At 45.0% G+C, this 15,090-nt stretch overlaps 1 protein-coding gene across 2 annotated transcripts in view; it reads right to left on the bottom strand.

Annotated features, from left to right (window-relative positions):
- The window catches only part of TFCP2L1 (transcription factor CP2 like 1), a 58,751-nt gene extending 55,055 nt beyond the window's left edge, over positions 1 to 3,696 (bottom strand). Inside the window, exon 1 of one of the 2 annotated variants that reach the window (XM_077320543.1) lies at positions 3,473 to 3,696. In XM_077320543.1, the coding sequence (XP_077176658.1) occupies positions 3,473 to 3,534 (62 nt within the window). In that variant the 5' untranslated portion in view covers positions 3,535 to 3,696. Of the gene's footprint in view, positions 1 to 2,887; positions 3,043 to 3,472 lie in introns of those variants that run through there. The other variant, XM_077320542.1, reaches the window with a different exon arrangement.
- Between the last annotated feature and the right edge of the window lie 11,394 nt (positions 3,697 to 15,090).

Genomic DNA, 15,090 nt, shown 5'->3' with positions numbered 1-15,090 from the left:
AGAGCAGCCTTTCTCAACTTCTTTATTGTTGAGAAATTCCTGAAACATTCTTCAGGTTTCAAGAAACCCCAGAAGTAGCATGATAGTGCAGAATATGACTGGGAAGCATAGCAGTGTACATGCCCACCCGGGGTCCCTCCCCTTCCCACTCCCCTCAAGCCCATCATTGACCAGTCTGGGAGGAAAGGGGCAGGTTGACATAACCATATGTAGTCATATCACCCAATAATGTTTAGCACATTTTAAAAATATATTAAAAATGAATTAACTCCCACCCATTTGAGAAACCCTTCCACAGCAGTCAAGAAATGCCAGGGTTTCATGAAACCCTGGTTGAGATTCAAGATACATAAGTAACTGGGGAATAAGTGTAGCTAAGATTGGATTATAGCAATTCTATTGCTTCATGAAAATAGAGCTACCCACCTGAATCAGTTTTCCTCCTAGTGAGAATTATCAACAGAGGTAAAAATAGGTGATGTCTGAAGCAAAGAGAGGTGACATTCAACAACAGAAGAGTGTCTCTTAGATATTTGGAAATGCTAGCAGCATTAATGAGCACCAACATGCTAGACGCACAATCAATATAGATTGAAAATCACTCTGTTTGACTAGAAAGCCATACATGTTACAAACTTAAAGTTTTCATTGACTTTCTTTGTTAAAATTAAAATGAAATGTGACTGATGTGGCTATAAGGCAGAATAAAACTACATGAAAAGCAAGCCAAGTAAAATGAATGAAAAATTATCTAATAATCCAAATTAATAGTGGTACGATCACATACTTGTAATGTACCCTTAGAGAACTAGTGTTTTCATTGTCTGGGATACTAAGTGCTTTGCAGCTCCTTGCTGTGATTTCACACCTGTTGAAAGGTGATTTGTTTAGAGAGAGAAACAGAATCTTGCCATAATCAGTTTCCTATTACAACATATGGCCTTTCCTTTTTCAGGAGCCTGGCCAGTTAATATAGCCCAAACAGAACTCTTTGAAAATCAGAGCTTTCTGGGGAAGAAAATATTCAGCTGAAAAGGGGGGGGGTGATAGAAACAAACAGAAAAAGGCTGTTTGTCCAGTTTGACGAACTCTTCCACCAACTCCATTTAGTTAAAAATTGACCCCATTAAAAAAAAATAGGATGCAGCCAACAGGTCTTTACACTACTGCAATACTTTGTTTGTGACTGTAGTCACAAACCCCACCAGTCTAGACTACCTGTTACTGGATCCAAACTGATTTAGCTATGGAAGAGTGATACCTCACACATGCAGTGTCATTCAGCCCTGAGACTTGTCTTGCATTGTTTTTTGCATTGTTTTTATTTTACGTTAGAGTTGTTTCGTGAGTTGCGGAAAGAGCTTACTTTTTGGGTGAAGCTGTGATCCTGGGGGAATGTTCATGCAACTCAGCTCTTCCCTGCCCGTTTCTTCCATTTAATCCCCATTCCCCAAAGTTGTTGCTGGGTGAAAATACAGGCACCAAGGATCAGGGTTACTGTTAGTCATCCCACAGTATCAGGTTCTATTGCACTTGTCTGTCAACTAAGGACTCTTGGGAACCCTAAAATCAGAGTCCAGTAGCACCTTTAAGATAAGGTGACCAGATTTTAACATTGGCAAAGCGGGACACCATTGACTGGGGGGGGGGGTTCTGGATTAAAAATTTGGTCTGCATGGAGCAACAAAAAGTTTCATAGAACACAAAAATAGTATTGTAACATATATTTTTAAATTTCAACATACGTACAATTTGCCAGGTACCCCCAGATGTCCCTCCAAAAGTGGAACAATCTGGTCACCTTATTTTAAGACCAACAAAGATATATTCAAGGTGTAAATTTTCGAGTGCAAGCACTCTTCCTCAGGCTATGAACTGACCATCATGACGGACCCTGTAGTCCTCATGCTCAGCATACAGACTTGAACTGAGTCACTGGGGGTGGGGGGGAGATTATGGAATGCCACCCCAAAATCTATGTCAGCTAAATTAAAATGTTGTAAAGATTTACAGCATCCATTTCATCGTGACAAACAAGAACTGACTTCAAGGTGACAGTGGACCTATTCAGTACCTTTACTCTTAATCTGGAACAACTACTATCCAAGTAATAGATTCAGGCATTAAACACAGCCTTTAAACTCTCCCTTAAACGTGTGTTTATAAAGCTTGGGAAATGAATATTCAATTTTGGTCCTTAGAGAGGAGCAGACGTGATAGCTTATAGCAGCAGAGAGAGAGAGAACTTTATTTGTAGCAAATTATAAAAGAGTCAAGCTGAGGAGCACCTTTGAGCCCAACAAGATTTTTAGGGCATAAGCTTTGGAGACTCAAAGCTCTCTTTGCCAGAAACAAGGTAGCTTTGACTCTTGAAAGTTTGCAACCCCCAAAACGTTGTTCATCTCTCAGATGCTACTGGGCTTGAACCAAGCTTTCCTACTGCAGACCAATACAGCCCCCACAGACACACCTAAAACCACCTCCATATACCCTCGACCCTGTGAATTTTTCAGCCCTGCAGTCTAGAACTCCACTTCATCTCCACTTCATCTGCACAACTCCACTTCACCCTTCCTCAGAAGGAAAGGACAATCAATCCTCTTTTAGAAAGGAGCTCGGATGCTATATTGTTGTTGCCAGGCTCCTCATGTTTGTAAAATTTCTTTTGTCTCGCCAGTATCACTTCAACAACTCAATGGACAATCCGTGTAATTTATACGGAATTTAAAAAAAAATCCCTCTCCAACGCAGAGCGGAAAACTGCCCAAAATCCCAGCCCCCCGCAGCACTCGTCCCTCCGCAAGCTGCACGGCAAACACCCCGCACTTTCACAGCAGGGCACCTAGCCACATCCTCAGGTCCCACCCGGCGATCTGAGCCCCCTCACTCGCTTATCCTCCGGCCCGGCATCCACGTACGGCCGCAGCTCGAAACCAACACACGCACTGCCTTCCGACGAGGCATCCACAAAGCCAAGGCAAGAACCGGCGTCCCCACAACTTTAGAGACGGCTCCAGAACGACTCTCTAACACGCTCCAGCCATGGCACCTGGCGCCCCAGCCATCATGCCTCTTCTGATCCTGGATTCGAGTCTTGCGCCCTGCTTTAGCCCGCGCGCGCACACACGCGTGTTCCGGGGCTTCCGCTCTCACTCAGTCCGCAAGCGAAAAGCGGCAGAGCGCCGCGGTTCCTCGGGCTCCCCCCCCCCCTCCCACAAGTGCCTCGCTGCGGAGCGTGCTTCGCTCCCGAGAAGACAGCGCCAACCTGTCCCCGAAAGCGGGGAGGGCACAGGGAGAACCCGCTCCTCTACCGCCGCGGCTTTCTCCAGTCTGCGCTTCCGAACATCCCTGGGGAGGACCTGCAGCGGCATCGCAGGGCTTCCCCTGGGCTAAGCACCCCTTTGCCCGGGGGCACCGTTGAACCCCTAACCCCCCCCCCCCGGTTGCTCGTCTGTCTTTGGGTCCCACTCACCGCAAGTAGCTGCCTGTCGAATGCTGGTTGTAGTGCTCCGGCTGCGTGTGCCAAAACAGCATTTTCTCTCCTCCGTCTCGTCGTCCTTCCCCGCCAAGCAGTTCTCAGTTAGCCCAACAAAATCCTTGCCCGGGACCGCGCAAAGTCGGGACGAGGCTCCACAGCCGCTCGACTGGCAGACAAGCTCCGCGCGCTTTTATTGGGCAGCCGCGTGACCCGCGGCTTGGCCGCTCCCAGGTGCTGAGGTCAGCCACGGGACACTTCTGTCCCTCGCCCCCGCCCCAGTGCTCTGCCGGGCCCAGGCGCCAGGCCCGCCTTTCGCTGCCTGCAGTGCAGGTGGAAAACCTGGAGCTTAGCTCCAGGGAGGGGCTAGCAGCAGGGCTTGCCCCCCAGAAACCCAATCTCTGGCTCCTGACTTGAACCCACATTGACCCAATCCGTGTGTGGTTAGTTAAATCCACCAGTTGTGACACAGTTATTTCATCTAGCTGCTTTCCTTAATTATTTTGCTGTTTTTAAATCATCCTCTAACCTTTGATGTGGTGGGCTATAACAAACTCCCAGCTGAACTTCCTTTCAGGACCGCTACTTCCACCCATAGAGTTAATGTAAGCAAATCTGTTTCTCATACATTCCCAATTTTATCCTCTGTATTAGCGATCCCCAACCTGCGGGCCGCAGACCACATGTGGTCCTTCGACTAATTGGAGGTGGGCCGCGAAGGACGACTTCTCTCCCCCCCCCCAGCCCTTTACAACAGTGGTCCCCAACCTGCGGGCCGTGGCCCGGCGCCGGGCCGCAAAGGCCATGGCGCCGGGCCGCGGCTCCCTCTCCCCGCCCCCCCCCCGCAGTAAAAAACTTCCCAGGCCGCAAGCTTGCGGCCCGGGAAGCTACTTACCGCGGGAGGGCGGGCAGGGAATCAGGGCTGGGCCGCACCCGTACAGGCCGCGCCCGCTCGGCCCGATCCGCGGGCACGGCCCGATCCGTGGGTGCGGCCCGCGGGCGCGGCCGGGCGCGGCTCGTGGGCGCGGCCCGCGGGTGCGGCCCGCGGGTGCGGCCGGGCGCGGCCCGATCCGCGGGCGCGGCTCGCGGGCGCGGCCCGAAGCATGGGCGTGGCCCGCGCGGGCGCGGTCCCTGCGGGCGCGACCCGATGCCCTGCCGGTCCCCAGCCTAATAAAGGTTGGGGACCACTGCTTTACAACACACTTTGGGTGTCATTATCTCACATCACTCAGATGGGACTATGTCGTTGCAGAGAAACAAGCTCAGGGTTCCCATTGATTTGTCATTGTCATGAGTTAAAATTTCTATGAAAATAAAATGTTCCTTATGTTCATTGTTGTGGTGTGTCTGTATCTTATTTTGAAGGGATGTTTAAACATTACCATAGCGATCAGAGAGCGTTAGGGCAGTGGTTGAGAGTAGAGGAGTAAACTACCCCCCCCCCCCACCGGGCCTCAGTAAAATTGTCAAGCGTTGAGTGGTCCCCGATGATAAAAAGGTTGGGGACCACTGCTCTTTTAGATTTTAAGTGTCAACAGCCTAGTCGGAGGCCATCTCTTTAGTTCAGGCCCTGCTTATTCTGAAAAGCATCCCAGTGCCTAACAAACTTAAACCCTTCCTCCCTACACCATCATCTCATCCATGTATTCTGCTAATTTGTGCCTGTCTAGCTGGCCCTGCATATGAAACAGGCAGCACTTCTGAGAAGGCTACCTTGGAGGTCCTGGCCTTGAGTCTCCTGCTTAGCAGCCTAAATTTTCCTTCCAGCACTCATAACTAAATTTCCCTTTATTGTTGCTGTCAACATATACCATGACAACTGGCTTCTTCCCAGCACTGTCTACCAACCTACTGAAACCATGTGTGATATCTGCTACCTTTGCACAAGGCAAGCAAGTCACTGTGCAGTCAGTATATGTGTTTGCAACCCATCTACCTATATGCCTAAGGACTGAATCACCACCTACCAAGATCCCCCTCCCTGATCAGGGATGGTTCCTTGAAGCAAAAAGATATGTGTTCACCAACTGTAGAAGGAGTCCCTTTTGAGAGAACATTTCCCCTTTTTTCAGCACAGTGCCCTGTTTTCCTTAGATCAGCCTTTCTCAATTTTTTTTCCATTGAGAATCCCCTGAAACATTCTTCAGATTTCAAGAAACCCCAGAAGTGGTGCGATCGTGCAGAATATGTTTTGGGAGCATAGCTGCAAACATGCCCACCTAGGGCCCCTCCTCTTCCCATCCCCTCTAGGCCCATCATTGGCCATTTTGGAAGGGGTAGTGGATTGACATGACCATATATGGTCATATCACCCGATAAATGTTTAACAAATTTTAAAAGTATATTAAAAATTAATTAACTCCAACCCATTCAGGAAACCTTCCTAGGGCCATCAAGAAACCTCAGGATTTCATGAAAGCCTGCCCTAGACCTTCATGCTACCTGGCAGCAGTGGGGCATACCTAAGAAGTCCTCAGGAGTCTTACTGGGGTGCCTAACTGACTGTCTCTGCTTCTCCTGGTCAGCCATCTTCATGGAGATGCTCTCAAAGACTGTGCCATGAAGCAGATGATCCAGGAAACTACCAGGAGGGAGGCAATCCTGGACTTAGTCCTTACTAATGCTCCAGACATGGTGAGAGATGTAAACATGATAGCACTGATTGAGAACAGTGGCCTTAATGCTATTAAGTTTAGCATTTATGTAAATAGGAAGTTGCCCCCAAAGACTCCCACAACCACGTTTAACTTTAAAAGGGGTAACCTCTCTCAAATGAGGGGGTTTTTTTTGAAGATGTACTGAAAGTAGGTAAGGAGGGTCAAATTCCTTCAAGAAGCTTAGAGAGTATTTAAAACTGCAGTACTGGAAGTTCAGATAAAATGCATAGTGCTGGTTAGGAAAGGTATGAATAGGTACTTAGAAAGACCTGCAAGTTTAATGAACAAAGTCATGATAAAAGGTAAGAAGGATTCCTTTAAGTGGTAGAAGGCTAGTCTGAATCAGGTAAATTAAAGAGCACATACTTCGGCAAATAAAATGGAAGTTAGTGAGCAGACAGGCAAAAAGGAATTGTGAGGAACATATTGCAAACATTTTTAAATACTTCAAATACATTAGAAGCAGAAAACCAGCTAAGGGGGCAGTGGAGTCCTTGGATGACCTTGTGGTGAAAAAATTACTAAAGAATAATAGGGAAATAGCAGAGAAGCTCAATGCATTTTTGCCTCTGTCTTCACTGTGGACGATGGGAGGTGCTTACCTACTCCAGACCCACTGGTGTCAGAAGGGGTGTTGAAAGACCTGAGTCTGATTGAAGTGACAAGAGGGGAGAGCCTGCAACTGATGGACAAATTAAACACTGAAAAATCACCAGGCCCAGATGACATACATCCAAGAGTTCTGAAAGAACTCAAATGTGGGTCTCAAACCCTTGTCCATTCCCAAGGACTGGAAGGTAAATAATGTAATCCCCATCTCTTAAAAAGATTTGATTGGAGATCTGGGAAATTCAAGCCCATTCAGTCTAACATCAATGCCGGCTGATTTGGTAGAATCCATAATTAAAGATAGAATTCATAGGAACATTGATGAACAAAAGCTATTGAAGAAGAATGAGCATCGATTCTTTAAGGGAAGATCTTGTCTCCCTAACCTTGTACTGTTCTTTGAGGGGGTGGACAAGCATGTGTACAAGGGTGACCCAGTAGATGTTTACGTAGGCTTCCAGAAAGCTTTTGATAAAAGTTCCTCATCAAAGACTCCTAAGAAAACTCAGCAGACAAGTCCTCATGTGGATTAAAAATTAATTAGCAGGAAACGGAGAGTGAGGATAAGTGGACAGCTTTCACATTGGAAAGTGTGATCAATGGGGTACAGCAGGGCTTGGTACTGGGTCTGGTGTTTTTTAATTTGTTAATGATTTGGAACATACAATGAAGTGGCGACATTTGCTGATGACAACAGTCCAGGGCAGCGAGAACCAAGGAGAACTCTGAATCTCTGCAGAGGGACCTATTGAGGCTAAGCAAGTCAGCATCAACATGATGAATGAAGTTCAATGTGGGCAAGTGCAAAGTTATGCACACTGGGACCAAAAATCCTAACTATAAACTGACTAGGAGAGAGAGCTAGGAGTTGTGGTTGATATGCCACTGAAGATGTCAACTCCATGTGTGACAACAATTTTAAAAAAACAGCCAAAATGATCCGGTATGCCACTGCCAGCATGTATGCCATGAAATGCCTACCCCAGACCCCCTTCAGGGATTGTCACAGTTCCTGAGAAAATGGGGTATCACAGGTTGCTAGGTTTATGTATTTCAGGTAGCGCCTACTCCATGAAATCTTATAATAAAATACAATGTTAGTCCAAAGTTGCCACAAAGATCTCGGAAAGGGGTAGGGGTAGTAACCCACTCTCAGCTGGTGATGGACTGGTAAAGCAAAAGCAGTCCTCCCTTACCCTGTTTAACCCTCCTGCCCTATTTTACTGATATACCAGAATCTGAGTATAGAAAAACCTTTATTAAAGCACATATGGATACATTACAATTGGCAATGTTGTTATATTAAGACCCCATGTAATCAGTAAGTCTTCTCTAGTGACCATAGATCCATTGAGTATCTAGCTCATGTGATTCTTTGAGGGCCAGCATTCACAGTAGATTGAAAAAGATATCTTAAGAACATTTTATCATGATGCTCAACTAAAACAAACTGGTGATGCTCATTGCAGGTAGAAGTAAAAGAATAATGTTACAATTGGCAAAGTTTGACATCCTGGTTATAAAGATCTTCTCAAAACCCGCTGATGCCAAGTTGATGATGAATAGTTCACTAGCATTACACTGGATCACTCCTTATTATTACAGGAATATTGTTATTATTAATTCTGCTTCTTTTCCCTCTCAAGGTTACATTTTGAACTCTTATGTATTTTAATATACTAATAGATATTTATGAATTTTACTTAGAGATGCCAGTCCCCAGGTGGGACCTAACAATCCTTTGGAATCATAGTTCATCTCCAAGCAACAGAGATCAGTTTCCCTGGAGAAAATGGGTGTTTTGAAGTCTCTCCCTGCCCCAAATCTCACCCACTCCTGGCTCTATTCCCAAAGTCTCCAGGTATTTTCCAGCCCAGAGATGGCAACCCTAGTATAGATCCCCACAATGTTCTCCCCATCATAGTAATTAAATATTAGTGGTCATAGTAGCCTGCGGGACCCAAAAGCTACTCATGAAAAAGATGAGAATCTTGCTTGGACCAAAGGAGAGGCTTTTGAATATATCTGGGTACTAAGAAACAAAGATACTTCCTAATTAACGATTATTATTATGATTATTATTAGATTTATTTCCCGCCTCTCCCGACAGGCTCGAGGCGGGTCACAACAACTAATCCCATTAAAATTCCCATTAAAACATCCATCTACTAACATGACGGCTAAAAATCCCATCCCTCCCCCAATTATCAAAGAGGTGAAGAAGAAAGGATAGGGGAGTAGCGTACACTCCAATTCCTAGGAGGGGAGCGATGTCCCTGATTCGCTGACCCCAGCCTCAACCATAGACCTGGTGGAAGAGCTCCGTTTTACAGGCCCTGCGGAAAGCTGACAAATCCCGCAGGGCCCGCAGATCACCCAGGAGCTCATTCCACCAGGTAGGGGCCAGAACTGAAAAAGCCCTGGCCCTGGTCGAGGCTAGGCATGCTTCCTTCGGGCCGGGGACGACCAACAGGTTCTCACCCGCAGAGTGTAAGGCCCTGCGGGGGGCATAGAGCAGTAGGCGGTCCCTCAGGTATGTGGGTCCCAACCCGCGTATGGCCTTGAAGGTTCAAACCAAAACCTTGAACCGGATCCGGACAGCAATTAACGAATTGAATACCTGTTCAACCTGGCTTGATGAGTGATCACAGTGGTGGATGCTATCAGGCCTAACAGTTTCTATATAATTAAAGCAGGTTACCAATGGATCCATAACACATGATCTACCAGAAATTTAAGGGCAATTCCTCCTTATAGTGGTAGACCTTCACTGCAATACAGTACAGGTTTGTACCAATAAACTGAAGTACTTGTGAAGCCATTAATCTGGACTCTTCCCAGTTGACAACTAAGCCAAGACACTAGCAAGTGTGGAGTGTCAGATGCACCTGTGACATAAGTTCATGTCTCGACGATGCTATAATAAGCCAATCATCAAGCTATGGCAAGATCAAAAATTCTTTGGTCCTCAAATGGGGAATCACCATAGCAATACACTAGGTAGACTTTGGGAGCAGTTGCTAAACTAAAAAGGAATGCAATGTACTGCAAAATCTTCTTTCCGTATCTTAATTGAAGATGCCTCTCATAAACGAAGAAGCAAATACAAGCATCGTTCAAATCTAAGACCACAAACTACACACGTAGTCTAAGGAACTCAACAACTGTTAATAGAATAAGCATTCAAAAAACTTGTAAAAACGACCTACTGCCCCCATCTTTTTTTATCTACTAGAAAAAAATCTAGAATGAAAACCCCATGGCTTGGATTCCCTGGGAACAGTTGCAAATGCTCCTTTAGCTTACAGCTCAGTCAGCCATAATTGCAACTCATGATTTTCTCAGTCTTTCCTTTTTTATGTAGTTCATGGGGTCATAGAAGATTTGACCAAAGAGGACCAACAGCCTCCAGTCGAGGAAAAAGGAGAAGTCCAAAGAGACATAAGACAATGCTCAGAAGCTCCTGTCCTCACAGTGACAAGAAAGGAACTAAAGGTGTGGGGCACTGCTCCTCCAAAGCCCATGATAGTTTATGTAGAGAAAAACCATTGAAATCACTTCAGAGGGAAGAAGAAGGAGGAGTTGGTTCTTATATGCCGCTTATCTCTATCTGAAGGAGTCTCAAAGCAGCTTATAATCGCCTTCCCTTTCTTCTCCCCACAACACACACCCTATGAGGTAGGTGAGGCTGAGAGAGCCCTGATACTCCTGCTTGGTCAGAAAAGCTGTGGCAAGCCCAAGGCCACCCAGCTGGCTGCATGTGGAGGAGCAGGGAATCAAACCCGGCTTGCCAGATTAGAAGTCCACACTCCTAACCACTACACCAAGATGGCTCCCTCAGAGCTAACAGAGCTAGAAACTTCTATCATCGGGACTGCACAGAAGATGGAACATCTGCATGTGAATTTCAACACAGTACTTTAACCCAAGTCTCTCTTTGAAACATTTTTCTGAAGTATTGCTTTCTCAAAACTATGAGTGCCCAAGGAGATTAAAATATTTATCTGTCTGTTTTGTGTTTTCATTTTAATGGTTGATTAGTGTGTAAGTACATAAGTTTTTGATGGTATGATTGGTATCATTAAGTTCCACGACAGTGTTGTTCACGTAGATACAGGAACTGAATAGGTAACATGATTTTACAGGTTTATTCCACGTGCTTGTATTTTCATGGGCTGGCTCTTTATTGCTGGTGGTGAGTGGTTGTTTCAGGTTCAGAAGGGGACTTTTGTTAAGCAAGGGCAGACTTTCTGAGCAAGTGAGCATCGGCAAAGTATTATGTTCCAGGTCTGCAGTCGATCCTTGATGTTACATTGGAGAGGCTTAGAAGTTGACAGCTGTGACATTGTTGCCTTTTCTGCTGGGGATATATTGTAGAAGGTGACAACATAGATGTTGTCTTTTTGGGACTGCTTGATGTAATTTTTGAAGGCATTTGTTCTGGGGTTGCCAGCCTCCAGCTGAGAGTTCTGGGGAGTCAACAACATATGAACAGCCATGATATATGAGGCTAATATTAGTATTTAGTTTGTATTTAACCTTCTGCAGTTCCTGCAAAAGACCTGGTGTAGGGATCCAACAAACTAACTTAAACCAATATTTCAGTTGATCTTGCAAGGTGGTTTCTCTAAGCTTCTTATGAGAAGCAGACCCAACAATTCTCCCTCTAATAAAACCTGTACAAGCATCTCATTCAGTAGCATGAGTACTAGCTGTTCCTTGATTAATATTTAAACATGCTGATACCTCAGCCATCATCTGATTTTTAAGTCTTAGCAACGAGAAACGTTAAAATGCCATAAACGGAACAGAAGGACTAATGATATGGAGAGCATGATCAGAAATAACATTAATATCTATATCATAAATATGTGGGACGTCAAAATAGCTGAAACTAGAAAATAGTCTACCTGAAAGCACTTACAATGCACAGAGGAAATAAAAATATAATCTCTGTCCATTGGATGCAATATACACCAGGGATGAGTCAAACCTAGTTCAGCCATGTGGGCTTTGACTGTAGATTTTACCCAAGAATATTCTTTGCTGCGGATGTCTTTCCACCCAAATGTGTGTCTAGGGCTGTCAAGGCAAGAGATCTTTATTTGCCACTGCATGCTCTGATATTCCTTGGTGGTCTCCCATCCAAATGCTGGCCAGGGCCAACTGTGCTTAGCTTCTGACAAGACCAGGCTATCCTGGACTATCCAGGTCAGGGCACAGTCTAGACATCTCTGACAAAGATGTTTTCTTCAACTTCCAACCCCACCTGCTGCTTTATCAGCAATAAATTACTAACTGCGTATGTACTACTGTATACAAAACTCCAGCTACACAATAGAGAGAACACTGTGGATGCATTTAATTACAGTCAAAATGTTTTTAATTCATGGACGCATGCGCCCATGCATCGCAACCGGCAATAATACCCCTGGTGGCTGACTTAGGCATTCCTGCCCCTCTTATGAGCCGGACAGGAATTTAATCTTATGCCACCTTCATTTCTCAATTGAAAAGCACTTCATTATGCTAAACACAATTATCTGAGTTAATGTTTAGCGTTTGCACAAACATGAAGCTGCGGTATGGGCAGTAAGCCCACAATGCTTGTGACTAGCCTCACTTCACACAGCTTGCTTCATGTCCTGCTGCACCTTACGGGCGAAGGCAAAGTGACAGCAGTTATCCATTAAAACAGATCCATCCATGTGTCCCTGAAGGGCTCATAGGAGCAAAGGATAGTGGACTCAAAAGATATTTTTTAAATATTCAGTCTCACACTGCTATAGTACTATTATTACTCTCACTTCTTTTCACCTGTTCACAAAAGGGTTCAAGACACTTAAATGGAAGAGTGAAAGTGGTACTGGAGCAAGCTGAGTGCCCCTTGTGGTGCTAAAGTCAGCACTTCGGGGATCATTCAACTCAGCAGTACAAATAATGGGTATTCACACACCCATTGCTTCCTCCTGAGAACTGGCAACAGAATGGGAAAAGACAGTTGTTGAGCTGCCACCAACGACTCTTGTCAATGAAAAGTCGAGTAGGGTTACCAGCTCTGGGTAGGGAAATACCTGGAGACTTTGAGTATGATGCTGGGAGTGGACGGGATTAGGGGTGAGGAGGGACCTCAGTTGAGTATAATGCTACAGAGTCCACCCTCCAAAGCAGCTGTCTTCTCCAGGGGAGCTGATCTCTGTTGCCTGGAGATCAGTTATAATTCCAGGGGATTCCCAGATTCCACCTGGGGCCTGGTATCTCGACATCTGAGTTTCTGAGAGAGTTGGTAGAACTTTGTAATACTTGCTTCTGGCCACCAGTGGTCCTCAAGGGCTGTAGCCTACTGGGAAATTTCCCAATAAATAGTCAGTTTGCCCCCAATTAAACAACATCTGCTGTGCCTTTCAGAACCATTCTAATCTAGAACCATTTCAGGCCAGCAAGTGAGCACTGAAGAACTTCATATGCAGGCTATACAAGAGCAGGCTATACAAGAGGAGGACAAAAAGATGCCTTTCGCTGATTGCTTTCCCTTCCCTCTCATCCTATCCCACTGACATCAGCTCCTGTCCCATTGACATCCAGTCATCTGCAGTGGAGAGCCCTATTTAGGAGAGACTGAGGAAATGAAGTTGGCTGACATGAAACTGATGCTTGGCGGAGATGTCACAAGGCCAAATACTTGTCCCCACCTATCTCACACAGTGTCTGTTGTGGGAAGAGGAAGGGAAAGGTGCTTGGAAACCACTTTGGGACTCCTTCGAATAGTGAAAAGTAGGGTATAACAAACCAACCCTTCTTCTGAACAGGGTCAAAAAATCATGTGACAATGACTCTAGTAGTGATCTGCTAAGCATGGAAATGTTTTTATCTTTCTCCTGATGTACCAGATATGACCACTGGTCCTGTATAATGCTGCTCATGTATATACACAACCGAGCTTTCTTTCAGGTTTTCCTTCCTGCCGCAAATATATTCTCCAAACCTGAAACATATTCTTCATTCTTTTGGAGTTTACAGACTTAGCATATATGACAGCTGCTTTTTTGCAGGATGGCCAGGTAGAAGCATCAAGTAGAAGCACCTGTGCTGCCCAGACAAGGTATTCCACAGTGGCTTCTTCTCACCAAGCTGCTGCAAGAAGGGGGAAGATCTCCTTGGAAAATTCTTCTAATGTCCCCAAACCTGAGGTATGCTATTCAAATATTTTGTATTTTCATCTAGAAACACCTTGTATTACCATGGCTGTTCATATCAAGTAAACAATTAATCACATATGCTTGTGACCTTTAAATTATTTTATGATTTGCATTATTCATTTTGCAGAAAATGACATTCTAATTTTCAGAATACTGAGTTACAATCAATCAGTCACCCTGGCAGGCTATTCCTAAGAGACATTTGTCCATGCCCAAAATCACAAAGATCATTCCATGTTCAGAAGTCTTCACATTTGAGCCCCTGTTCTGATTAGAAACACAGCCAAAGGTTGCTATCTCTTCTATATTGAGATTGTGTTGTTTGTTGGGAAACTAACATGGATCACTTTGTAAAGGCTTTGTAATAACCAGTTTGGACTCTCCCAGAGATAATGGAAATATTTACCCAGGGATTTTGAAGGGAGAAATGTTCCACATCTCACCATTTCTTCGGTTTTGCAACATCTTGGCTTCACTAATGTTAAACCACAGGCAGGTAAATGATCCAACTTAAAATCCTTGCCGTTCAGATTGAACATAGATAAGGCAACAGAATCTGAGATAGTTTTGGTTGCCCTTTATTCTCCTAATAAAGTGGGAATGGCTGGCTTCACTGATTAAGTATAAAAGCTCATGTGAAAATTATTCACTGTTTCCTCCTCCATAATCAGTTCCTAAGGTCAGCCTAAACCAGCCCATCTCCCAACATCCTGATAAACTAAGAAGCTAATATCAGCTCTTTCCTTAGTAGGACACTCAGCTGCTTTGAACATAGTAAAAGAGATGCCATCACATGCAGTCACTTGGAAACAATGGAACAATTGAGAAGTCTGCTTTACTATTTGGCAAACAACTCAGAGGAGTATCCTGCTCAGACTGAAGGGCACCTGAGCCCTTACTTCCAAAATCACAAGGCCTTTATGTGCTAAGAAATTGAAATCACCTGACCAGGTACATGCCATTTTTATCTCTATGAATAATCTGCAGCCCCTCCCCACCTCATTGGTATATTTACAAGTCTGTAGCACATAACGGCCTGTTCTGGGTGATGTTGGCCTAAGCACTGTTAACACTTGCCATGTGAGTTTAGGATTCCTCTGTTGCCAGAGTGATGGAGGAGGAGTTATGTTGCAGCAGTTTCCACACAAGA

This window comes from Paroedura picta, chromosome 2 (genome assembly GCF_049243985.1).
Source record: "Paroedura picta isolate Pp20150507F chromosome 2, Ppicta_v3.0, whole genome shotgun sequence".
Taxonomy (NCBI): Eukaryota; Metazoa; Chordata; class Lepidosauria; order Squamata; family Gekkonidae; genus Paroedura; species Paroedura picta.
Note: the sequence above shows the minus strand (reverse complement) of the source record. Positions and strands in the feature narration are given on the sequence as shown.